The 27,862-nt window shown below is 37.8% G+C and overlaps 1 protein-coding gene across 2 annotated transcripts in view; it reads left to right on the plus strand.

The window, feature by feature from the left end:
- cdh31 (cadherin 31) overlaps nucleotides 1-26,857 on the plus strand; it is a 43,487-nt gene extending 16,630 nt beyond the window's left edge. For both annotated transcript variants that reach the window (XM_087261893.1, XM_087261892.1), the window contains 11 exons: nucleotides 6,398-6,539; nucleotides 6,629-6,801; nucleotides 6,886-7,014; nucleotides 7,120-7,305; nucleotides 7,390-7,634; nucleotides 13,188-13,333; nucleotides 13,417-13,638; nucleotides 13,800-14,012; nucleotides 18,693-18,826; nucleotides 23,045-23,188; nucleotides 23,497-26,857. In XM_087261893.1, coding sequence (XP_087118019.1) covers nucleotides 6,398-6,539; nucleotides 6,629-6,801; nucleotides 6,886-7,014; nucleotides 7,120-7,305; nucleotides 7,390-7,634; nucleotides 13,188-13,333; nucleotides 13,417-13,638; nucleotides 13,800-14,012; nucleotides 18,693-18,826; nucleotides 23,045-23,188; nucleotides 23,497-23,703 — 1,941 coding nt within the window. In that variant the 3' untranslated portion in view covers nucleotides 23,704-26,857. The remainder of the gene's footprint in view (nucleotides 1-6,397; nucleotides 6,540-6,628; nucleotides 6,802-6,885; nucleotides 7,015-7,119; nucleotides 7,306-7,389; nucleotides 7,635-13,187; nucleotides 13,334-13,416; nucleotides 13,639-13,799; nucleotides 14,013-18,692; nucleotides 18,827-23,044; nucleotides 23,189-23,496) is intronic.
- The last annotated feature ends 1,005 nt before the right edge of the window (nucleotides 26,858-27,862 follow it).

A 27,862-nucleotide genomic window follows, 5' to 3' on the forward strand; every position in this document is an offset into this window, starting at 1 on the left:
AATCTTTCGTTGTACTCAGACTGTATTTTCGCAACATAGACTTTAACGTCTGATGGAAGCGTTCAAGTGCACCTTGGCTTTCAGGATGGTATGCGCTTGACACTCGATGTGTGATCGCAAGTGACTGTAAAGTCTGTTCAAAAAGTTTGGAGAGAAAATTTGTTCCTTAATCAGTCTTGATAACCTGAGGTAAACCAAAGGTAGAGAAAAACTTAATTAGTGCTTTGATGATTACAGGGGCTGTGATTTTTCTAAGAGGTATAGCCTCTGGAAATCTAGTTGCAACACACATTATTGTAAGCAAAAACTGATTACCTGATCTTGTCTTAGGCAACGGTCCAACACAATCCACAAGTATGTGCTGAAATGTTTCGCTCACTATTGGAATAGGAATCAAGGGTGCTGGTGGAATTATTTGATTAGGCTTCCCTACTACTTGGCATGTGTGGCAAGCACGACAATACTTCACCACATCTTTCTTCAAACAAGGCCAAAAGAAGTGCCTTAGAATCCTATCGTAAGTTTTTGTGATCCCTAAATGACCAGCAAACTCATGATCATGTGCAAGATATAACACATGCTGGTGGTAAGGAGTCGGAACAACAATTTGATACACTGCATCCCACTCCAGATCATCATCCGCACTAGGAGACCATTTTCGCATCAATAACTCTTTGTCCATGAAAAATTTACTCTTTGCCTTTTTGTTCTCAACACCTGAAACAGCAGCATTAATAAGTGACACAAGAGACTGGTCTTCTTTTTGAGCCATAGTAATTCTCTCACGAGACACAGGTAACTGTAACAGATTATTGTCAGTCACATCAACATTAGCCTTTCCTGCCTGATTTTTCAATGAATCCTCAATAGTGAAATTTTTACCAGCAAAGAAAGGAGAGAAAAATGAGTCAGCCAATTCAACTACATTTCCCATCTTGCGTGACTGTGCGCGTGTGACTGCGTATGCGGGAAAAATTTCTGGATCTGAACAGGAGTCTATTTGGATACTCACATCTGGCTTATCTAGAACCTCCAACACAGGAGGTTCAACACAGGAGGTTACCTTTCCTCCAGCCAAATTATTGCCAAGGATGAAGTCAATGCCTTTTACAGGTAGTGACGACCGTACTGCAACTCGAACAAATCCTGTACACAAATCACTTGTTAAGTGTATACGATGCAGCGGTGCTGTAATACAAGTCATCTTAATTCCTTGAACTATTACATTAGATCCACAGTAAGTGTCGCCAGACAACTGTAGTTTGTCTGCTACAATAAAAGACTGCAGCGCACCAGTGTCCCTAAGTATTTTCACTTTAACCCTTTCATCACAATTTTCTGATAAGGAAATAAATCCTTCTAAAATGAAAGGTTTGTACTTGTCATCAATGTCATTGTTTTAGTTATTGTCAGGAATCTTAAAAGCGGTGTGAGTGTTTAAAAACCCTACGCTTTTAACTTGTGATTGTTGTTTTCTTTTTAAAACCAAGCAATCGGAAATGACATGACCTTGTTTTCGACAGTAAAAACAGGCGCGTTCCTCAGGAACAGTGCTCTTTTTAGAACGACTGGGTTGAGATTGAGCAATCTGTGATTTGTCTGAACGTACAGGTGCAAAGACATTTTTGTATGTTAAAATGAACTCATCAGCCAAAACAGCTGCATGTGAAAGAGAATTAACTTTCTGTTCATTCAAGTACACAACAACACGGTTGGGCAAGCAATTTTTTAACTCCTCTAACAACATTAGTTCTTGCAGTGACTCCATATCATCCACTTTGCTAGGTGTGCACCATTTATCAAATAGTAGCCTTTTTTCTTGTGCAAATTCAACAAAAAGTCTGTGTACCATTCTTTCTACAACCTCTAAAACGCTGCCTGTAAGCTTCTGGAACTAGCTCATAAGCTCTTAGAATTGCAAACTTTACACAATCATACTTTAAACTATCTTCTAAAGATAAAGTTGAGCATACCTCCTGAGCTTTACATTGCAGTAACAATAGCCCCTTTCACACATACAGACCTTTCCGGAAAATTGCCGGCAATTTTCCGGAACGGTTGTATGTGTGAACAGGTCCTTTTTGAAAATACCGGTAAATTCGTTCTGGCTATTTTCCGGAAAGAGAAGTTGTAACATTACCGGCAATTTGCCGGAATGCTGCACTGTGTGAATGCAGAAGGAAGATTCCCGTAATAAGCGCGTGCACGTCTAGAACGTGCTGACGTGAGACGTCTGCTTTAGCCAATCACAACAGTCAGACGCATTTACGTCCGTGCGGTTTGTGAGGATAAAAGCCTTTGAATATTTTTCCAGACACATTTAGCTGCTAGAAGTTAGTCAGATCACGTTTGTATGTTCTTCTTAATGCCAACTGTGTAAATAATCATCGATGAGATGCTTATGATAAGCCGTTGTTTGTTTACCTTCAAGCTTTGCGTGCGCATATGAGCGCCTGCACACGCAGATAATACGAACATCTCGACATGCGAAAGTGATCCTGTGAAAGTTGTTCACAATATTGATCATCCACAGAGTTTGTAATTTAGTCAAATGTTTACAAATACAAGCGCAGCCGTTTAAAGCTCACTTGTGGGGAATGATGTCAGAATTTACCGGTATTTTGGAATGGATGTGTGAATGCTCTTTTCCGGAAAATTTCCGTAACGTCCTCGCCTGTGTGAACAGCGCTTTTTTGAATATACCGGTAAAGTCGTTCCGGAAATTTTCCGGATATTTACCGGTATCACTGTGTGAAAGGGGCTAATGACCAAACATCCTTAGGCCAGTGCAAAGAAGTAGCTATTCTCTCAAATGCAGTAAAGTATGAATCTACTTCTGATTCTCTGAATTGTGGTATCAAAACAATGTGCTTACCAATGTCAAAGGCGTGTGGAGCAGTAGCGGTCGGAGTTGAAACATCAGTGGCAGGGGGGGCAAGGCAGTGGCAGGGGTCGAGTTAGACGGTGGAGCAGAACAGGAGGAAATCTTCATCGCCTCCAGATCTAGTTCCCGTAGCTTGATCTGTGTTTCAGCCTTAATCTCAAGTTTGCGTATTTCTAAATGCAAATTAACTTCAGCCTGCCGAGCTTGCTCTTTATCATGAGCTTCCAGTTGCAAGCGTGCCAAACGGACTTTCAGTCTCGCATCACTCCTTGAAACAGAGGACATTGGGGAGAATGAATCAAAGGGTGGCAATCCAGCCTTTGCCTCTGCATCGATCTTAGCTTGACCCTGCAGATCCTCCTCAGCACCCACACTAAGATGTTCGACCGCCACGTCATCAAGAATTACTTTATCAACATTCTCACTCACCTTTTCCACTGGCAGCACATTTTTTTCATACAAATTCTCTAGTATGCAATCCCTTAATTCTGCCTTACTACTGTGTTTACTTACTTCAATCTGGTAGTGGTCAGCCACCAGCAAAAAGTCCTGCTTTCTGCATCTGCTCTATTGTTGGGATTTTTATAAAGTTTTGTACACTAAACACCTCCATTACCTAGATAAGGCAAACTAGTATTACGATATTTCTCTGCCTGAAAAACACGCACTACTCACTCTAGCACAATTGTCACCACCAAACACAAATAATCATAACTTCTGGTCTCTAAAATTCTCTAAAGCATGTCAAATTAGTATTTAGAGATCCCGGACGAGCCCCCAATTAAATGTTACGGTTATTTAAGATGGAAACGCTAGGGTTAACGCAACATTTAAAAATTATGACTCTTATGAATAGTGGTGGCAATTGAGTAGACAAACAACCAAATTATGCCAAAATAAGTGTTTATTTTACAAAGTGGATAAATGATAAACAAAGTATATACAAAATAAAGAAAAGAAGAATAAATAAATGATTGTAATAAAGGGGAGGAGGAACAAAAGTGGCGCCAAAGAAAAGAAAATAATATAACAAAACACAACTCTAACTAGAACCCACAATCTCTATACTATCTAATAAAAGAAAGAAAAAGAAAAGTCTTCAGCGTTTTCACGCCCTATTTAAACTACACTTCTAAACACAAATGTAAACAAAACTTACAATTAGTGGCGCACACTTCTAAACTAGTGTGTATAATACATTGGTATCTCCTACGTGTTTCAACATGTAGGTCACGTGACATCTACCCTGTTCCTCGAATCCCATTGATGTCGTATATCTGGTGATCAGAGAGAAAACACAATTAGAACACTTTTAAAGATCGATTTCAGTACAAATGATTATAACACACATAGTACAAGAAACTGTCACATAATCCAGCCATCCAGCAAAACACACAGTCAACCAACATAGCAAACACACAACAGTGAGCAAGCAAAAAGCAAGCTGGCTTTCAACTGCACCGGCGTCCTTTTAAAGTGGGGAAGTCTGCTTGTGATTGGTCAATGATGATGTCATCGCAAATGGTAATGATGACTGGCATCTAGCTTGGCCAATAGGTTGATGAGCTGGGCGGACCTAAAGAAAATGATAGGTAGAGAAGGAGGGAGAGAGAAAAAACAAACAAACAAACAAACAGGCACAGATACTGAGCCGTAACATTGATCATTAAATGAAGTTTATTTATAAAATAATGACTGACCACAGCTGGTCCTGCTTTAGCGATGCAGGATTCACCAATCAGATGATTCCTAACTCATTATAAATAATCAGTTTCTTACTTAAGTTATCTTTGTCTTGAAGAATCCCCCTTTCCACCCTACTCCTCCTTCCTTTCCTTGACAGTGTGGTTTGGCAACCCAGTTAGCACTGTTGCCTTACAGCAAGAACGTCATTGGTTTAAATTCTTACTTGGCCAGTACACATTTCTGTGCAGAGTTCACATGTTCTCCCTGTGCTCGTGTGGGTTTCCCCCAGTTTCTCCGCTTTTCTGCACAGAAAAAGACATGTGACATAGGTAAATTGACCAAAGCAAATTATCACCATTGATGAACTCTTAATCAGCAATTCCTAATTGTCATTAGCAATATGTAAGCGGCGTTCTCGAGACCTGCCTGAGATTGAACTCCCCTCTCGCCTTACAAATGGTAGGGAGTCCCAGGCTCAAGGATTTTGCAAGCTCAGGGCTTTCTCCCAGGACAGCATGCCAAACATGCTTCATAATCAATCATCAGCTAAGTGTGAACTCTTGAAATACCATTACATAATTTGGAACAAAAACTTTACATTTTGCAGCCTTAAAAAGTCAAAGTAAAAATTCTGATATTAATTACTTAACCTCATGTTGCCCCAAAATCCTGAGATTTTTATTTGTCTACAGAACACAAATTAAGATAATTTGAACATGGGCTTATTCTGAAAATGGAACCCTATATACATTTCTGGAGATTGTGAATTATGTAGCCAGAAGTACGTATGGCTGAATTTCATCTTTAAAACAAACACTACGGGGCGGTATGATGTCGTTCCTTTTTGCGCTTACCAGCACTTACTTTGGCTTGGACGGCTTTCTCGCTGTTACCAGTTTGTCCCATTAGCTCGCCATGTACCTTGGCGAACTTGAGAAGCAGAGAGTTGACCACAACGACAAAGTTTGGGTCCGTCAAAAAAATGGTTCCAGAAAGCGGGTAAGACGGAAACAGCAGCCAAAAAATAAAATAAACAAGTAAATAAAAGGGTGAGAATGTGGTAAAATCTGAAAACGTGGTAAAAATTAGGCGAGGGCTTTTTTTCTGGATTGTTTTTTTAAAACACTAATGGTTGGGTTTAAGGAAGGAGGAGGGTGGGTCAGTCGATCCGCCAGTTAGTCAATCAGTTAGTCAGTCAGTCAGTCGACAGCAGCCTCTAATGGGTTCACGCGAAAACAGCAGGTGCGAATGGCACTCGCGAGAGAACTTTGAGATCTCTAAAAAAGCAAACTTGCCTCTGGTGGTTTTGTGAAAACTAAAACTGCAAAAAAACTGTAGCTCCTGGGACGTATTTGGTGCTCTCCAAATATGTATATAACGGTATGTTTTCAGAATAAGCCTGGGTTGAATATTTTAGATGAAATCCAGGAGCTTTCTCATCCTCCATAGACAGCAATGATCACAAGTCCAGAAAAGGAACCTAAAACATTTTCAAAACATTCTGTGTGACTTCTGTGGTTCAACTGTAATTATATGAAGCCCCAAGAACACTTTTGTGCATCTAAAAAACTGTGAAAATTCCTAAAATGACTCTTTTTAACACATTTTAATTAAAAAAATCTGAATTGTTTTGAACTGAACCTAAAATGGCACATTCAGAAAAACCATAATATTAATATTAAATCTTAAACAAGGGGGAAAATAGGGGCCCTTTAAGTTTGTATTTAAATGTTTACACTTAATTGTTTAATAGAGTATTTTACTATATGTTTTACTGGAATTGTGGAATGCTTCACTTTATATCCATGTTGCATCTTGTGTTTTCAGCTCATGGCTCATGCTAATTCAGTTAAAGGAATAAAAGACAAACCGACCAACCTTACTATCATTGTAGCTGACCAGAACGATAATAGGCCTGTGTTTGTTGAAAATCCTTTTAATGGACACGTTTCTGAATCTGCTCCAATAGGTAAGTAAACAGACCAATAGAACAATAGAACAATATTATACATTTCAATGATCCCTCATAATGTTGTTTTTATTCTTCTCTCACTAAAGGTCATGAGTTTATGGCAGTCACAGCCACTGATGCTGATGACCCAGATACTTTTAACGCTGATGTCAGATACAAAATTGTTAGCCAAGATCCATTATTACCAAATCCAAACATGTTTGAAATCAACTTGGTTACTGGAGGAATTTATGTAAAATTCTTAGGTCTAGACAGAGAGGTGAGGACTCAGATTAAATGACTTTACAGTTGTATAGAATGATTTCATGTAATCACTCTCACCTAACAATGCCTTACCTTTCAGCAATTGTCCAGATATACTTTGGTAATTCAAGCTGCAGATCTTCAAGGAGATGGTATGATGACCACTGGCACAGCAGTTATTACTGTTACTGACAGCAATGATAACGCACCTCAGTTTGACGAAACCACGGTATTGCATACATTATAAACATTTAAAATCTGACTAATTTTATTGAAGATATCATATTTTTATTGAGTAATTTTTTCTGTATAAATACTTAATTTTATGTTTTAGCACATCGTATCTGTCTCAGAGAATCAAGTAGCGGCTATAGTGGCCAAACTTCCAGTTATTGATGCAGATGAACTTGGATCACCAGCCTGGTCCACCAAGTATCGGATCATTAGTGGTGACAAGGGTGGGTTTTTCAATGTCAGCACTGGACCCAGCCGTCTAGAGGGCGTCATAATGACTGTAAAGGTACTGTGTGTTACTCTTACTTATGCTCAGGCAATTATTTGTGGTGACACATCTTAGTAAAAGGCTGTTTCTTTTTCTATTTAGTCTTTGGACTATGAGAAGACCAAGCAGTGCATTCTGTCTGTGATTGTTGAGAACGATGATAAATTTGTTGGTCCTTTGCCTACTTCAACTGCCACAGTCACTGTAAATGTAGAAGATGTGAATGAACCGCCTGAGTTCATTCCAAAGGAGCAGATTATTTCCAAACCTGAAGATTTACCAGTTGGTAGTGATGTGGTTGTTTACACAGCCACTGATCCAGACACTGGGAGACTGCAGAAGATAACGTAAGAACAAATACACCATTTTACATGTATACATATACTACAGTTTAAAAGTTTGAGATTGGTAAAGTTGATATTTATATATTATGAGAAAATAGTAGATATCACAGCAACGTTCTGTTGCACTAAATGAGCATTGCCCGCAAAATTATTTGTAATGTAATGTGCATTTATATAGTGCATTGTGTATGACCTTAGACCAAAGCGATTCACAATCCACACCAACATCAGAGTGTAGCATACACTTAGATCATGTGACAGCAGCCACAGGACAGTGGCACCTGTGCGCTCACTACACACCAGCTATAGGTGGAGTAGAGAGAGAGTAATAGAGCCAATTCAGTGGATGGGGATGATTGGAAGGCCATGATGGGTAAGGACCAATGGAGGGAATTTGGCCAGGACACCGGGGTTACACCCCTACTCTTTACAAGAAGTGCCATGGAATTTTAAATGACCACTGAGAGTCAGTACCTTGGTTTAACGTCTCATCCAAAAGTTGGCGCTCACTGGCAGTATAGTGCCCCCTTCACTTTACTCTGGCATTACAAGCCACACAGACTGCAGGTTGTCTGGCCTCACTAATACCACTTCCAACAGCAACCTAGTTTTCTCATGTGGTATCCCATCAAGGTACTAACGAGGCTCAGCCCAGCTTAGCTTCAGTAAGTAACCAGTCTTGGACTACAGGGTGATATGGCTGTGGCATTTTCTATATTACATTTACTATATTGTTTGTGAATTCAATACTGAATATACACTCACCAGCCACATTTTAGGCACACTTAAAGGAGTGCCATTCCCATTTGCTTTCAGAGATGCCCTAATGCCCTGTGGCATAGATTCAAAAAAGTGCTACCATTTGTATGAAATTTTGGTTCATTCTGTCATGAGAGCATCACATATTTGCTATGGATTTGTCAGTTGTACATCTATAAATCACTTAGAATTTCATCTCAGAGGTGGTGTATTTGATTGAGATCTGGTGACTGTGGAGAGCAGTTGACTATAGTGAACGAAAAAAAATTTAATTTTCTAAAACTGTGTAAAAACACATTTAATTGGGTGAGTGGAGGGCTATATGAATCTGCCATTAGATGTCTTTGAAAACAGGTGGTATGTTAGGGCAAAGGGTCATGAGAGCGCTCGAGAGAGGACTTGGGGATACAATGCAGAGTAATGAGAATCATCTGTGTAAGTACAGCGGGGAAAACCTGAAATTTATAAAACCTATGTTGAAACTGTCATGTAAGTTAGAAAAGACTGGTTAGACTGGTTAGAAGGTACTGTATGGGAGAGAAGGGGCCAGTTTAGATGTTTGAAACATAAACACTAATCATGAAGCTACTAGTGGAAGCAGGCACGTGCACACATAGGGCTCAACCTGTGCAGTGCACATGCCCTTTTTAGTCTTGGATAGAAAGTGGCCTTCCAAAATGATCAAAAGTGCCCCCGCGATGCGACACACCCTCCATTTCTGCCCTGGAGTAGGCACGTGACAACACCGCTCTTGAGTGTGCGTGCTTAACCCCCCCTCCCCCGCTTTACAGTACGCGCACAGCTGATCAGAACGCGCGTGACAACACCGTTCTTCAGCAGTTTAACTGACTTTAAGTTGAAAAAACAGAAAACATCTGCACCAATAGAATAAAGGGCAGTGGGCCAACATAATTTCCGCATTGCTTTATTTCTGATATCGCGGCAGCTTTGAGAGCTGAAGAACAAACAGATGAGGTGATAGAAGAATGAAGTAAGACAGAAGCTAGAGGGTCAAGTCCCTCCCAAAGAAACTGCTGCTTAGTCTTCTACCAGCTGAGAGCACTGGCTTCCTCTAAGTGGATGGTCATGAACTCCCTGGCTGGCAGGTGACACCCCCAATCCCATGCTCTACCTGTTTATCCCCATCACAGTAGATGACAGAAGGGCTTGGCCTCTGGTGAACGGTGATGACTCCACTCCCCTCCCCTCCATGTTGCGGTGGACAAGCTCTTCTAGTTCTAGGCCCGTTTCCACTGGTTTCAGTTTCAGTCGACGTCATTCTCGCTCGAATATATGTCTACAGTAAAGCTGTACAGGTCATTCACATTTCATATGAGAAGCACTTCTCACACTCATGCTTTATACACCTATATACTTGTTTATGAATGTTTATTACTAACTTTTTTATTAACATAATTTGATTATAACTGCAGATCAATGGCAGTGTAAAATAGCCTACTGTAACATCTGCAATTATGTAAAATAAATAAATAATTTCAACATATATAAACACAAATATGTTACCAACTACAGAAAAACTACACACAACAAACATTTAGTCCTTATTTATAAACAACACGCAAAATAGCTCACAGTCAGTGCAAACCTCTCATCTGTGTCTGTAATCTTCACCATCACATGTAAGCTCTGTTAGAGAGTAATTCTGTCATTCTGAATTAATAATAGTTCATAATAGCTAAAAGGCGATTATAAACTTGGCAGTTTGTTCGTGATTCAGGTTGCTGAAACAATTTGCTCCTGTGGGTTGTTGTGCTTCTCCTTTGTTCGCACTTCACTCTCTCGTTTGTTATTTTCATTTTTAATGGATCAGATGACAGAGACACTTCAATAATCACACATACATTATTATCATCAGCTCAAGAAGTTAGTTATATCAAATGTAGGCACGATCGCGAGCTCCCGGAAAAAAAGTGAAAACCGTTTGCACTTTTAGACAGACTCGTAAAACAACAACAGGACATGGCAGATTTTGTCCTTCTTAGCTTTGTGTCTGTACATCAAGACAAAGTCAAGGTTTGTTTAAGCTCGTGTCATCCATGTCTCGTTATTATATGCATATAGTTTTATAATGTAATGTCTCGGCTGTGTATTAGAACATGGAGGTTGCTTTGTTTTCATTCTGGCTAGCTCCACATGAGCTTGTGACGTATCTCTGTAACCAATCAGCATTTAGCTGCGCATGTAGCTTCACCTTTTGGTACCCTTTCTCAGGTTTGGTACCCTTTCGAAAGGGTGCTGAAAAAGTGGTACGATACGGTTCGGTTAGGTCAGCCTTTTGACAGTGCAAACGTTATAAAAGTGTTCCAAACCGTACCGTACCGTACCACTCAGTGGAAACGGGGCATAATATCTATGGCAGCAGACACTACTTCTCCAGCTTGATGGTGTCGTAAATTCGATGTCTAATCAATTACAAATTATCAGACCAGAGGTTTTGAATATCAGAAAATAGACTTTATTCTCCATAATAAAGCCGAGAAAGAGCAGAGCAGACCCCAGAGCATTCTGAAGTCTCTCCTGGACACCTTGTGAAGTCTCTCCTGCACCTTCTGAAGTATCTGTGTTTGTTACAATTTTTATACAGGATTATTTGACACACCCCTAAGTCTCTTTTTAACTCTTGACCATTTTTGAATAGGTTTTTAGTCTAAGGGGTCCTGCTATTCTTGGCTCTCAGCCCACTAGCTCATGTCAGCAGAGATGTTACAGGTCTATGTCAGCAAAGTATAGATGCAACTTATGCAAAGGAACTAAGTGTTTACATACATTGTTATGATAGGATAATAACTTGATAATATGTTAGTCATTCTAACTTGTGACACATATAGCTTCATAGAAGTATTTAACATAAATAATCAGTGCTTTAAATATTCAGTTATTCTACACAATCAGTCACTCAGCCTTCTCCTAGTGTTGCTCCTGTAGGCATACTCATCTTACACAGACATATCACTGTATTTTTAACACACGCTGGCATGTTTGCTGCAAACACTACATACATTTTGAGAAGAGAAAATTAACTGCTTTACACTTAGAAAATACTTCACACTGAGAGAATAGAAATCTTCTTCAATGGCACCTCAAATATACCACAGGAACACAGTATTGGCACTGGAGGGAGTCCTATGACAAAATCCATGACAATATGTAAACAGGAAGGAATGGGGGGGGGGGGGACTTAAAAGGGTCAATGGTGGAAAAACGGTAGGAATCTGCTGAAGAACCAAGAACAAAAAATGTAAGGCATAAGGTTTGGTGTTTTTAGAGCCCAGCTCATATGACAATGTGAAGCCAAAGAACAGGCAAAAGGCAGGAACCTCTACCACAAACTGTTTTATTTTAAAGGCAGTCTCAGCAGCTACTGACAAACTAAACATGTCCAGTAAGTGTATTGAAGGTTGTCTGCCAAGGTTGTCAAGATGGTTAGCATTGTGGCAATCCAACTTGGTAAAACATTTTAGTAACACTTTATTTTGATAATTCAATTGAGTATTTGACTGTCTGCTTAATATCTGTTGATACTGCTTCTTCAACAGACATTTAACTGACCACAAGAAACTTTGCAAGTACATGTCAACTTACAATAACCCCAACCCCAACCCTAAACAGATTAATGTTTAATTAGGGTTGGAAATTTAAATTCGGTTGGACACCAGATCAAGTTTGCCCATCTCTCCTCTACATCATTTACAGTATCCATAGTAGGAGGGATAGAGGTGGAAACAAAGGTTTGAATTTTTTTCTGCATCGACAATCCACACACACATTAATGCAACTTCATCTTATTGTCCAGTAAATAGGCCAGGCTGATGACTTCATTCAGTTTGTCAGAAGCATCTCATGCATAAATTTCATTCTTAACCTTTGGAGTGAGACTCTACAGAAAATGTGCAGTAAGAGCTTTAGTATTCCATTTTTAAGTTGCAGCTAATATTCGACACTCCACTGCAAAATCTGCCACGGAACTCCTGCCTTGTATTAGAGTCAATAAACAGCCAAGCCGTCTTTTTCCAAACATCAAACAAACCAGTGAATGGCGGAGATGACGAATGATGGGCTATGTAAGTTTGTGACCTGGGCATTCAAAGTATCCATGGACTGGGATTAAACGTTGCTTCTCTTGTGGTGTTTCAACATGGCACCTTGAAATTCTATTGCGGAAAATAACAAAGCATCCACACTTTCCATTATTGGCTAGTGTGTAGTGTCAGAAATCAAACAAAGACCTAAATCTAAGTCCTGACTGTAAATTTGCATTAGTTGCACTGTTAATATTGACTCTTTTCAATTAACTGCATGATGCATCACTCATTTTAATAAAATCATCTGCTAAATGACTAACTGTAAATTTAAATTGCCTATTCTGATACACGGTTTGAACTTCAGCAGGTTGGCTTAAATATGTCTACATGCCAGAATGCATAGGGTTGGGTTTATATATTTTCATTAAGCTGTTGAACAGTTGTACCTGGTGGGTGTATTTTTATTAGAATTCATTTTTAAGTATTTTAATTGAGTTCTGTGATCGCAAATATCAATTTCCAGTAACAATTTGTTGATAATGGAGCTCTAATTTTAATTTAGATAAATTTAGACAACAAATTAGCATATGAGAATGATCACTTGTGACTCTGAAGACTAGAGTAGTAATTGCTGAAAACAACTGGATTCCCATCACTGAAGTAAATTTCATTTTATAACATGTTCAAATAGAATACAGGTCTATAATTAAATAATTGCTTCACAAAATTTATATTTTTTACTGTTTGGTTCCAGGTATAAAATTAGCAATGATCCTGCTGGCTGGCTAACTGTGAATCGGGAGACTGGACTGATTAAAATTAGAAACTCTATGGATAGAGAGTCTTCCTATGTCAGAGATGGCAAATACAGAACTACTATTTTGGCCCTGGATAATGATGGTAATATCTGTTTATTTTAAGAAAAATTATTCTTGTTAGCATAACCCTAAATATTGTTGATTGAAGTTTGTACATTTATGCAGATGACAATCCAGCAACTGGTACAGGAACCCTGGTAATTAAAGTGGAGGATGTAAATGACAATGCTCCTGTTATTAATGAAGAACATATACAAATTTGCAATCGGGAGGCCACAGTCCTTCTCTCTATAACGGACACAGATGGACCTCCTTATGCTGCTCCTTTTAGCATTAGCCTCCTAGGAGACACCAAGAAAAACTGGACTGCGGAAATGAACGAAAACAGTAAGCAGTTATTAACAGGGTTTGAAATAAATACTTATTATATATATATATATATATATATATATATATATATATATATATATATATATATATATATATATATATATATATATATTTCATGTTTGGGAATGCATACTAACCTATTTATTTCACTGTTGTAGAAACTGGGATTCTGTTGACGCTTAATACTGTGTTGGAACCAGATGTTTACAATTTAGTCCTAAGGGTTTATGATAACAACGAAAACCATAAAAACAGCTCCATTCAAGCAAGTGTATGTGACTGCAAAGGCAATGATATTGTGTGTGGAAGAATTGCAGTAATGCCACTCCATGGAGCTTTGGGAATTCTGGGAGGCTTCTTGGTCCTGCTATGTAAGTAATTTGTGCACTTAAAGGTGCCATATACTGCATTGTTTCAATAAGTTAAATTGGCTGTTTCTCAATATACGTTCTTCAGCAATCTTGTGTCCTCTTGTTCTCGTGTAACGTCATCATCAACTGCAAAAGTTCAGTTCCAAAGGGAAGCTCAGCATTTTATACATGTTTAATTTTAAAGTTCAGAGATAAAACTTCTCAGGAGTTTCACTAATTAAGGCAGTAAAAGTAAACATTAAAAGAAAATCTTAATAAAGGTGTAAACACATTAAGGGTGTTTATTTGCTGAAGTTTGTATTAAAATCATTTTTTTTTGTACAAAGTATATTTGTAAGGTTTTTGTGCATGCTATATATATTTAAAACAGGGGGAACAATAAATTTTTGTATGAAGGCTGTAATGTTTAAATTATTTTACATAAAAATGCGTGAAGGTCATGTGACCATCGGGAAGTACACAGCATCTCATTTCTCAAAGGTCTCCCGAGTTCATTCTTCTGAGGTGGCCTGGCAAGAACGCTCTCCACGAGAACGCAAGTCCATTCTCTGCGTTCTTGCAATTGAGAAACAGCCAAAGTTTTTGTGATATCTCCTTAGTAGGTATATGGTAAAAAAAATCTCAAGAAACCAGTTTAAATGCTCATTTAACCACGGGGAGTGACACCAACAACAGAAGTTTGGATCCACGTGCAGGTTTATTAGAATTGTCAGACAAGCAATGGTCAATACGGCAAACAGATTTATGAGGGCAATCCAGAGTCGAAGTCAAAACAACAGGCAGATGGTCAGAGGCAGGCAGCAAACAGAATTAAATAAATAAACGGCAAGGATCAAAACACGGCAAAGGCAGACAAAGGAAACGGGTTGTAATGTCACTGTGACAGATAACAAGACTCAGCAATGAGTCTTCACAGTGAGCTAATATATATAGCCTAATAACAGGTTTCACAGTGAGCTGTATATATGGTTGTGTAATCAGTACATGAGCAGCATCAGCTGTGTGTATGCAATCATTCAGGATCTGGAACCGGTTGTGTGTGTGGAGCATGACTGGTTATGTAGTCCATTTAGAAGCAGATTTGTAGTTCATGTGGATGTGAGTGTTTACCAGCGACCTCTGGTGGTTTTATCGCTGGTGAACATGACAGCTCATTTATTACTCCATAAAAAACACTAAAAGCAGAAGTTATATATTGACCATATTTAGATCAGTCGTGAATACTAATGAGCTCCCCACTGACATGCTCTCACAGACACACACACAGCATGATGTACACTGAACATTGGCAATATAAACATTTAGTTTAGTTTAGTTTAGTTTAGTTTAGTTTAGTTTAGTTTAGTTTAGTTTAGTTTACCTGTTTCCCTTTTCTTTTAAATTCAAAACAGAAGATATTTTAAAGGCTAAAAAACTTGTAGAGATCTTCTAGTTTTTCCTTATTTGGCTCTGGAGAATCAACAATTACCAACATTCCAAAAAAATTATTCTAATGTGTTAAAGGCTTCAAATGTTCAAAATTATCCTTTTTATCAAGGTTTCTTCATCAAAACCATAGGTGCAATTCACCTTTCCTAATCTCAGACAAAGTGTAATTGTTTAGGATCATTGAACATTAATACACAAATACACACACAAACATAAAAGATGTATCTTTTGTTTACAAAACAAAAAAATGGTACTTAGTTACAAGTCTCTGTCATGTCTACTGTAGTTAATTGCCTCTTTCTTTCTTTTTTCCTTGACTGCGAAAATGGAGGCAATAGAATATGTTTGTGTCTGAAATATTAGTATGTGTGGCTCAAGAACCACCTTTAGTCCATTTCCACCAATATAGGAGCATGCTCTGGCACTGCTAAGGGTGACCAGATTTCTCAAAGTGGATTCAGAGACTATGGCTGTTTCTCAATATGCGTTCTTTGGTGATCTTAGTCCTCATGTAACGTCATCACCAACTGCCAAAGTTCAGTTCTAAAACTCAAGACCACAAGAATGGAAGACACGTAAATGTTCCCAGATGTGTTCTTGATATCGAGGATACACTGATGCAGACTTAAGCACCAAACTCATTCGAGAAGTCCCAGAAATCATTGCGTCTGGAGGTGAAAATCATAGCATTTTATATAGATTTATTATTACAGTTCTGAGATATAACTTATTTACCAGTCAGGAGTTTCTCTAAATGAAACAGTGAAAGTAAAATTTACCATAAAAATCTCAATAGAGGCATAAACACTTTAAGGGTGTTTATGTGTTGAAATTCCTATTAAAATCTGTTTTATTTCGATTGTACAACGTATAATTATAATATCTTCATGCATAGTATATATTGTGAAAAGGGGAAAAACTATAAATCGTTGTATGAATGCTGTAATGTTTAAATCATTTTCGGTTAAAAACGCGTGAAGGTCATGTGACCATCAGAAAGAATGCACAATCTTGTTTCTCACAGTACATGTTCTATGTTCTCGCGGTCTCCCAAGTTCGTTCTCTCGAGGTGACCTGGCAGTACCAGTATTCACAAGAATGCAAGTCCATTCTTTGCGTTCTTGGATTCGAGAAACCTATATGTGCCTTGGCCATTTTGCTGACAGGCCTAACACTAATGTACTATGCTATGTGTGCCTGGGGTACCTACCCACACTAGAGTTCAATATAGTGTGCCAATTTTACTTTGCATACATACTTAAAACTGTTGAACTAGATTATGTGTACCTGGGATTTATTAATTGATTAAATTTCTTTTCGGCATAATCTCTTTATTAATCCAGGGTTGCCACAGCGAAATGAACCGCCAATTTATCCAGACTGAAAAAATTATTCAAAGTTGATTCCTTGGATTAACTTAATTTTTTTACGTCAAGTGGTTGTAAACAATTTATTTATGTTAAATTTAAACAAACAAATTAAGTTGAACATTATTAAACTTAATTTATTTGTTTAAATTCAACACAAATAAATTGTTTGCAACAGTTCTGCAAGCAACACTTTTTTCAGGGAAGCATGTTTTTTTGTTATGCAGCGGATGCCAGCCGCATCCCATCCCTGGGAAACATCCACACACGCACTCATTCACACTCATACACTACGGACAATTTAGCCTACCCAATCCACCTATACTGCATGTCTTTTTTATGTGGGGGAAACCGGAGCACCCGGAGGAAACCCACGCAAACGCAGGGAGAACATGCAAACTCCACACATAAAAGCCAACTGACCCAGCCAAGGCTCGAACCAGCGACCTTCTTGCTGTGAGGCAAGGCGACAGCACCACCTACTGCGTCACTGCATCACCTGTACCTGGGATACCTTGCCAAATCATTTAATGCTACTATACTAGATTGCGTGCTTTGGTTACATTGCAAACAGATTTAAATCTAATGAAGTAGATAATGTGTGCCTGGGCTACCTTGCTGGCCGATTTGGCACTAATATTTTACACTGTACTGTATGTCCTTTTTATAAAACTAATCACATTTATGCTAATAGAACCCAACAAGTATCTGAGCAAATGTAAATCTTGATAATGTTATTTACATATTCTTTAACTGTTAAACATGAAGCCATACTTAAACGTAACTACAACATCCCTTCTAACTGTCAATAAGCAGTAACATTAGTTAAAACAAGTTTTTTTAAATACTTTTGAGTATGTGTTACCCAAAATAAAAGGTTACCTTTTATTGCTAACTAATACATTTTTAATATTGAATGGCTTTGTCTGACAAAAACCTACTTCCATGACTTAGCAATGAAATGAAGTTTCACAAACTAATTTCGAGAGGAGCACGGGATATGATTGAGCACGACTGGCTTCTCATCTGTGATCAGTAATAATCCAATCAGAGTTATCCAAGCTTTCTATAAATGGATTGTTTTCTCCCTACTGCTCCATCTTTGTTTTGGAAGAATCCCCCCTTCCACCTCATTTCGTCCTTTTCCTCCCTTCTCTAAAGGGGAGCTCTCGAGACCTACCTGATCTCGGATCCCCATATATGCTTAATGACCAGGCAGGAGCCTTGCACTCAAGTGTCTCTTAACTCAGGGTTCTCTCCCAAGACAGCATGCCTGACCTGCTATATAAGCATAATACCTAAGTGGGATCTCTTGAAAATATTTTAGAAAAAATAAATATGGGACAAACATTTTTTATTTTTTTTTTTTAAATATGTCATGACACACATAAAAAGAAAAAACTAAATGGGCCAGGTATTGTTTTTGGTGAAATTGTTATCTGTTATTAGTCTTTTCTCAGCCAGGTGAACAGGACCTACCATAAACCAGCCGTGTAATTCCACAGAATCTAGGAACAAACAGTGATGTAGTGCTGCTATATGTGTTGTTTATATGATTATAATCAGTGTCGAAATAATGCATGTCTTGCCCTGCAGGCAATTCTAGACTTTTATCATGCTGTTCACAGCACAGGGAGTCTTCCCAACACTCTCATCTGCCCTTTATGGAGATAAATTGATTAAACATTCTCTTAAATAAATGAGAGCTGAAGAATATGATGGCTTCTCAGAGTTTAGAATTATTTTACAGTTATTGAATATAAAATAGTGTCTTATAAATGGGTGGAAAGGCTTGCATTTGCTCAGTTTGACCCTTTAAACATTACATAACAGTTTTGTGTAATTTATGCTACTTGTAATCAAAATTATCCTTATTCAATCCCAGTACTCCTTCTGCTGGTTCTACTGTTCATGAGGAGAAAACACAGAAGCATAAAGGAGCCACTCATTCCTGAAGATTATGAAATAAGAGACAACATCTACTGTTATGATGAGGAAGGCGGTGGAGAAGACGATCAGGTTAGTTTTAATGTTTAGGTAATTTAAATATAATTATTATTTCTTTATTTCTTTATTTCTTTATTTATTTTTGGAAAATACAGTTTAAGACGTATTAAATTTACCTCTTGCATACCGTTCTGACCTCACTACCATGATGAGGTACAGTTTTTTTTGACCACAAATAACACAGGCTTCTTCTTAAAGATTTTAAGAATTCAGAGTTTTCCAGGGGTATGAATATTTGTAATAACTTGACTGTTTGTTTTACACACTGACTCGAATCAGCATAAACTAGCCTGGACCACATGGAATTTCCACTGGTTTACACTCGTTTTTCTAAGAATACCAACAGTGGCTGTCCTCGGTGTAGTAAACAGTGTAGAGTGTCCTTATTCATATTTACACTAGGGTGCTTTTTATTGCTTGATTCTGATTGGCTGATGAACATTCTAAAAGTCCATGTACCCAGCAGGCACAGGATGATGATGTCATGCATGATGTCAGATTGATGTTGCATTTAGCATTTTGTTTGCAAATGAAAATCGTATTGATGTCAAAAGCCATTGTCAAGCCGACGTCAATGTCCAACGTTTGACAGATGTTGAATTTTTTACACTTTCCAACTCAACCTAAAAACAACTAAATATCAACATCTAATGATGTTACAGCTTAACGCTGCGTGGATGTTACAACTACAACATCTATCAGATGTTGGATTTTGGTTGCCATACCTGACAAATAAAAGTCAGTTTTTGACATCAATATGATGTTGGTTTAAGATGTTGGCTCAACGTTGGATTTTGGTCAAATGTCAACGCTATTTCACGCTGTTATTGGATGTCAAAATAACATTTTCTTTAGATGCTGGTGACCTAAATCTAACCTAATATTAATGTCTTATGATGTGTGTGCCTGCTGGGTACACTTGCCAATGTTTAATGTCTTGTGTTGTGACTAAACAAAGTGTACTAAGGTGAGCGTGCACCAACATGAAAATTAGCAGGCATAAAGCATCATTTAAAAACACTGTGGGCTTGTATTTGTATTAATTTATTTTTGGTTTGACGTACCATTTTAAAAACTAGTGAATCGATATAGCAGTTGTATTCAGAGTATAAATGCTGACATACAAAAAAAGGTTAAAAAATGCTGACAATAAACATGTGTGAAAGCTCATGAGAGAAAGCATGAGCCTTAAAGTGATAGTTCACCCAAAACTGAAAATTTACTGTTTATTTACCCTCATTGTAAGATTAAACACAGATATACATTGTTACAGATTTTCAGCATTTCTTCAAAATATCTTTTTTTGTGTAGACCAACACCCTAGTTGGCTGGTATTATCTGGTCAGTTTTAGAGGGGTTTTGGCCATTCCCAGCCTGGTCTTAGCTGGTCTGGCTGGGAGATGACCAGCTAAAATCAGCTTGACCGGCCTAGCCAAGCTGAGAGCCCAGCTTAAACCAGCCATGTCCAGCTTAAACCGTCTCCAGGCTGGTCAAGCTGGTTTTAGCTGGTCATTTTCCAGCCATTCCAAGCTTGAAATGGCTGGAAACCAGCCTGGAAATGGCCAAAACCCCTCTAATACCAGGCAGGGGTGTGTTTCCAAAAACCATGGTTAGCCAACTATAGTCGCAAGTTGAGTTCCAACAAACATTTGTAAACTGAGTCGCAAATTTGTATGCTTGTGACTACACTCTTAGAGCTGTTGTTAGAAATTGGCTGTGTTCTATTCCCAGTTATCCACCCATGCCCTATTCATTTAAAACATTCTGAAATGTAATTTTGGAATTATTTTTTAAAAAGCATTAAAGTCATCTTTTTAAGGTGTTTTTTGCTTTCTAAGTATTTTTACAGTTCTGTTTTAGTGACCTACATGTTTACAATTGTGCTCCCTTCGCAGTGCACTTTGAAAACATAGATGTCATGCTGAATACAGCCTTGGCTCATGACGAAAGCTATAGGTGACCTATTATTTAAAAGCGGAATTTATGTTACGTCTCCAAAGCTTGTGGAAACTAAAAACATAGCATACGCTAGTGCTTTTAATTTGTGGTGGGATATTTATTAAGTAGCTGTACAGTACATGACATGGGCTTGTTGGTTAGAACATTTCTGCAGCGGTTTGCATGTGTCAAATTGTAAAAGTAGACAACAATCATCATTATTAATATTATTATTAAAGTAGCATTTTTTTTATTTTTCTAATAAATATAAAATGTAATTTCTCAATAAATTAACCAATATATTTATTGATAAATGATATTAGAGGCGACGCAGTGGTGCAGTAGGTGTCGCCTCATAGCAAGAAGGTCGTTTCAGCCTCGGCTGGGTCAGTTTCTGTGTGGAGTTTGCATGTTCCCCCTGCGTTCGTGTGAGTTTCCTCTGGGTGCTCCGGTTTCCCCTACAGTCCAAAGATATGTGGTACAGGTGAACTGGGTAGGCTAAATTGTCCGTAGTGTATGAGAGTGTGTGGATGTTTCCCAGAGATGGGTTGTGGTTGGAAGGGCATCCGCTGCGTAAAAACGTGCTGGATTAGTTGGTGGTTCATACTGCTGCGGCGACCTCGGATTAATAAATGGACTAAGCCGAAAAGAAAATGTCTGAATGAATGCTATTAGAATACTTGTTAGCGTTTTAGTGATTTAATCTTTTAGAATAGACTATGGAATATTCTCAATAATATTTGTAAAGGAGTCCACCCCCTTTAGAGCATCAAAATGGGCATTTTATGTTATGTTATGTTTACTGTATGTTAACGGTCAAACGAGGGCTCTGCGGCAGAGAAACTATGGGTTTTGGGAAACACTCACCACTACATCGTTCTTTTCCCATTTGATGCATTATACTATGATAGTTCAGCCACGAGTTACGATGTTGTTTGGGAAACTAACCCCTGGTCGACCAGCTAAACTTGTTTTTTTTTTTTTTTTTTTTGGGCAGTATAATATATATATATATATATATATATATATATATATATATATATATATATATATATATATATATATATATATATATATATATATATATTAGGGCTGTCAAATGATAAAAAAATTAACATAACTAATCACACTTTTTTGTAATTAAACATGATTAATCACGAAACGTCATATTTATTACAGAAATACAGAAATAAAGAGACAGGTATATAAGTGCTGTTTGAATTTCAAAACATTCAATACCAATAACAAACAAAAATGATTTCTATGTTGGATTTTAAGTGGCCTACAAACACACACACACACACACACACACAGACAACGCGCGCAGTACAGCAAAACCAGTGAGCTAGGGAGAGATCCCTTCAGATTCATCAACACACATGATCGCGTTCATCAAATTTGCTTAAACTAAGAACGCTAAAGTATGGCTGTATTTTACAAGCAAAGATTCTGACAGAGGAACTTAAAGCTTTACAAAAGGGGGGACACAAGTCAAACTTATGAAATGTGAGGGCTCATGGATGCAGCTTAAAGGAATAGGGTTGTGACTGTCTTTGACAGCTTGCGACTTCATCTGCCACTTTTACTACAGTACATTTACATGGACACCAATACTCAGCTTTTATGATTAAGATAAAACTGAATGAGAGTCTCCCATGTAAGCAGTGATTTATTACCTTAAAGGATCATGCGAGTCCCGAAATGCAGAGGTTTTTCTTTCCATTCGCCATGCTGTATCAAATTTCATTAAACATCCTAAATGAAAAATGCTGAATGAGCGTGAACTGCTGAACTGCAGTTAAAGTCTAAACATTAAAAATGAAACACCCAGAATTGGCATGAAACTCTGGAGGAAACACAGGATAACCTGGTGATGCAACATTAATTGTTTTAAACTGAAACTTTCCTTCTAAAAGCGCGTCCTTGGTCTTATCCATATTTATTTGCATGTTAAACATACGCAGGACCAGAGCAAGCTAAACTGGTGCTCTAGGCAAACAGCAATCACACCGCCCTCAACCCGAAAGTGACTGGTTCACGGATGAAAGTTAGGACCGGTGGGTTCGCTCACTATTCTGCTGCCCAAGGCAGCCTCCTAGGTCGCCTCCATGCACGCACCGTCCCTGAACACACGTCGGCCACAGTTAAATTATTTGACTCTAATGCACACTCAAGGTCATAGACGCATCACCATCTAGGGTGTGTATTAATTTTTCTGATAATACAATAGAAACAAGTGAGTAATTCTTTAAATATATCTTATGTTTCATATCAAATGCACTTTCTGCACAGGACTTTGATTTGAGTGTGCTGCATCGAGGCCTGGACAACAGACCAAATGTGTACAGGAACGACATTTGTCCTATTTTTTTGTCAGCACCTCAGTATAGACCTCGACCAGCCAGTTCTGAGGACATCAGCACATTTGTTGATCATGTAAGTAATACACTCTTACAGTAAAAATAAACTAAAATATACTTAATTTAGATTTAGATTAACAAAGTATCTATGGTATAAGACTTTTTTTTTTAAAGGTAATATTTTGGGGGTCCATAGCAAATAAAAGACCCCTGTGCATCAACAATTATAATCAGTTCAATTGAGCATATCCATAAACGCTTCCATCACTAGAAAAATGTGATGCACCTTTGATAGCAGTCAATTGGCACCCCCATTTACCACAATTACATAAAATACTTTGATTGCCTTCTTCATAAATGACTATGTGATTGTTTGCACTGTAGAACCTGAAGACTGCAGATAATGACCCCACAGCTCCTCCCTACGACTCTCTGCTGGTGTTTGACTATGAAGGAGTAGGTTCAGATGCAGGTTCACTCAGCTCCCTCAACTCTTCCAGCTCAGAAAATGACCAAGACTATGACTTCCTCAATGAGTGGGGCCCACGCTTCAAGAAGCTGGCAGATTTGTATGGAAGAGAAGAGGATTAAATGTTCAATTCAATTAAATTCAATTCAATTCAAAATGTAAATCCTGCTTTAAACACAACATCAAGTCTTTAAACTTGTGTTAAACAAACACAAGTTTCAACTCAGAGAATGTCAGCAGCCTAGTGTCAATAACATACAGTGTTCAAAGGCATTGAGGATGTTTACAAGTCCCAAATATGTGACAATTTTATATACATTTTTACTTAGAGGGGACCTATTATGCCCCTTTTTACAAATGTAAAATAAGCCTATGATGTCCCAAGAGTATATGAAGCTCAAAATACCAAACAAATAATTGTATAACTTGAAACGGCAACTTTTAGGTTGTGCTATTTTAGTGATAGTTGCTTTAAATTCAAATGAGATTGTTATTCTGTGCAAATGAGGGTGGAGCTACAAATGCCTGTATGTCAGCTTAGGGGCAGATTCAAAACAGAACTAATGTTTTCTCTGTGAAAAACTGAAATTGTCAAAAGAAGTGACTTAGAAAAGGCAGTTAGTGGAGACTACAGTGTTCATTTGTGCATCCGAAAACACAACATTTATAATACCTTTTATGCTGTGTTCACACCAGACACAGAATGCACCAATAAATGCTATTCTTACATAAATAGGCACGTCAACATTTTGTTTACTCGCTTCAATCCCGTATCAAATTCACTTCACAATAGATGCAGATTTGCATCATGAGCTGGGCTTCTGTCTGCCCGATGACTCTAGCTTCATTGCTAAATGGCTAACATGGATTTCATTGAAAGAATAGCTGTGTTTATGTGGTTTAGGTATGCTAAGAAATAGCATAAATTCGTTTGGCGCCATGTCCAAGTGCACTAGATCATTTCAGAGATGCACCTAGCTTTGACACTTCATCTGCGTCTTGTGAACGCAGCATCAGTCACTAAAATTATCTTCAGCAGGTTTGATGAAAACTCTAAAGGCCAATAGCTGCTTCTCACGCAGGACTGTATATGCTAATGAGGGAGAGATCATCACTAATGGACGGGGCTTTCCCCTTCTGATGACACATACAAAGGTAGAATGTCAATTAAAAGTGTTTCTGCAGTCTTTATCAAATGTGATTTTAAAAAATAATGGTATTAATAAATTATTTTTAAATAATAATGATAATAGCTTAACTGTTACCACACAATTGAGTTTCAACCACTTTTAAAAAGGTGATTTTTGCATAATAGATCCCCTTTAAAAAGGAATTTTGCCAAATTTGAAAGCACCAAAACAAACATATGTCCCAATACACACCCAACAAGTCTAAATCTGAAGGCCACGCCCACTGGGGAAAAACAACCCAACCCACTCTATTGACTTTTGCAAGAAGCTGCTTCCTTGTCATATTCCAATGAATGACTGAACATAACAATGTCTAAAAAATGCTGTGCGATAAGATAAACAGAAAACAAGCTAAAAAAAAAACCTAGAACTATGTTTTTATAAGCTGACAATCTGCCAAATAATGAGCAGGAGACTAAAATAGGGTGCAGCTTGAAAAGTAAGAGAACTACCGTTACACCAGCTGAAATGAAACGTAATTGACAACAGGACACATTATTTTTAACAATGGAATAAGAATTATTTCACCACATGTGAACCTGATACAAGAAGAAACTAAACTGTATTGATCTATATCAGCCCTTTTCTTTACTTGGGTTTTTTGTTCTAGAAATGATTCAACTGAAGAGCTCGATGTATATATAATGTAACAAATAACATTACTGCACAGCTTTCTGCTTCATTCACATTATTTTCTGATTTTATTTCTTATTCACTGTTTCTCAACCATGTTCCTGAAGGACCACCAGCACTGCATGATCTGGATGTCCCTTTTGTCTGTCACACAGGTCATTCAGTCTCAGCTAATGAGTTGATGATCTTAATCAGGTGTATTTAGTTGAGGGGGAATGGAAAATGTGCTGAGTTGGTGGCCCTACAGGAACATGGTTGAGAAACACTGTTTTACATTAATTCATCGTTCTGTTTTTTTTTTTTTTTTTTTTTTTTAAGAGTTCTCACTCAGATATTGGACTGAATAGAATATGCATATTTGGCATGCTGTCCAGGGAGAGGGCTCTGAGCTCGGAAAGACACCCTAACATGTGTTATTCCCCTTGTCAGGTTAGAGAAATATAGGGTCCACATGCAGTGTCTAGCCCGGCTCCAGAATGCTCTCCCTCAGATTTGAGTTAGTATCGATTTTAATGGTGTGGAGTTCGGGTGGTGGAGGGATGCTAAAGTCAAGAGAAATGAGGGTTTGACTTGTTTAACTATTTATAGGAGTTTGGTCTAGAGCTCATTGGATAATAGAATGATTGCCTGTGATTAATTAGCCTCGTCAAGGACTGATCGTGCTCCTCCCCAAATTTGTTTATGAAACATCACAAGTCAGGAATGACAGGGATGCAGTTTCCTGCAATAGAGGTCAATGAAGTGGGCTGAACTCCCCCCAACACTTGGCGTGGGTGTGTCCTAAGTACATTCTGTTTATTAATTATAGAGACACACCCAATTATACTGATTGGCTGCAAGTGTGTTTTGCTATAGGTTCAACTGATCAAAATATTATATATAATGAAAATATATTTAAATATTAGCAGACCTTTGATATTCTAGTGATGCATAAAGAACTAAAGGGAATAACAACACTGTTTACTCAACTTTACATTCACTCTAATACACGGTGTTAATTTTTTAAAATTGTTGTTGTTTACATTTTTTTATTCAGGGTTTGTTGTCTTACGACAGCAGCCCTCTCTTGGACCTAAATTTAATTTCAGGAGAAGCAAAACTTAACAGTTCTGGAAGTTAAAACTCTATTCATTTTATTCCACTGGGAAATTAATTTTTAATACAAACATTATAAAGACAAGCATAATAAAATACAGTCTGGCTTCAGATGTTGTGATTATTCTTAGTTGGTTGGCCTAATATATATTTATCAAAATAGTAAACACGTTTTTATTAAAAATCTCATGTGAAAAATGAATGGAATCAAATTTCTCCAGAAAAAGAGGAAAAGGTGGGTAAAAACTAATGCACTGTTTAGGGGCCAAGACCCCAATGTATCCCTATGGTATTAACTTTTGTCTTTTTGTTTTAAAGTCAGTAGAAGGAGGAAAAGAGAAATAAAGATATAAAAGCTGTCATTGAGTGGTACTTTATTCTAAAATGTAGTAGCTTTAAGCTACCAATAAGGACACTTTAGGTACAAGTACACTTTTGTAAATACTGACACCCACTTTTTTCATTTCATTTTCTTTTTGCTTAGTCCCTTTATTAATCAAGGGTCTCCACAGTGGAATGAACTGCAAACTTATCCAGCACGTTTTACGCAGCGGATGCCCTTCCAGCTGCAACCCAACATTGCGAAATACTTACACACACTAACATACACTACAGCCAATTTAGCCTATTCAATTCACCTTATACCACATGTCTTGACTGTAGGGGAAACCGGAGCACCGGTAGAATGCCAATAAAGGGAGAACATGCAAACTCCACACAGAAATGCCAACTGACCTGAAACAGCGATCTTCTTGCTGTGAGGCGATTGTGTTACCCACTGCACCACCGTGCTGCCAATAACCAGTTTTGTACATTTATTTCTAGGATATTTCTTTCTTCATCATGATCAAATGATCCATCATAATGTAATATGATTTATTGCAATAATGCAATGTGTAAACAATGATTTTTTAAAACATGTCATCCCTGGAATAAACAGTATAATATTTATTGCTACAGTATATATATATATATATATATATATATATATATATATATATATATATATATATATATATATATATATATATATATATATATATATATATAAACCATCTGGATTTTTTTTTTCATTTATTCATTCATTTCCTTCGACATTCCTTTATTTATCAGGGGTTGCCACAGCGAAATATATCACCAACTATTCCAACTTATGTTTTATGCAGCGGATGCCCTTCCAGACACAACCCAGTACAACCCAGTGCTAACCCAATACACACTCGCATTCACACACTCATACACTACAGCAAATCAAGTTCATCCAATTCACCTATAGCACATGTTTTTGAAAGCCATGCCAAAATGATGAGAACATGCAAACTCCACACGGAAATACCAACTGGCCCAGCCGGGGCTCTAACCA

The sequence above is a fragment of the Danio rerio genome, chromosome 7 (genome assembly GCF_052040795.2).
Source record: "Danio rerio strain M-AB ecotype USA chromosome 7, GRCz13ab, whole genome shotgun sequence".
Lineage (NCBI taxonomy): Eukaryota > Metazoa > Chordata > Actinopteri > Cypriniformes > Danionidae > Danio > Danio rerio.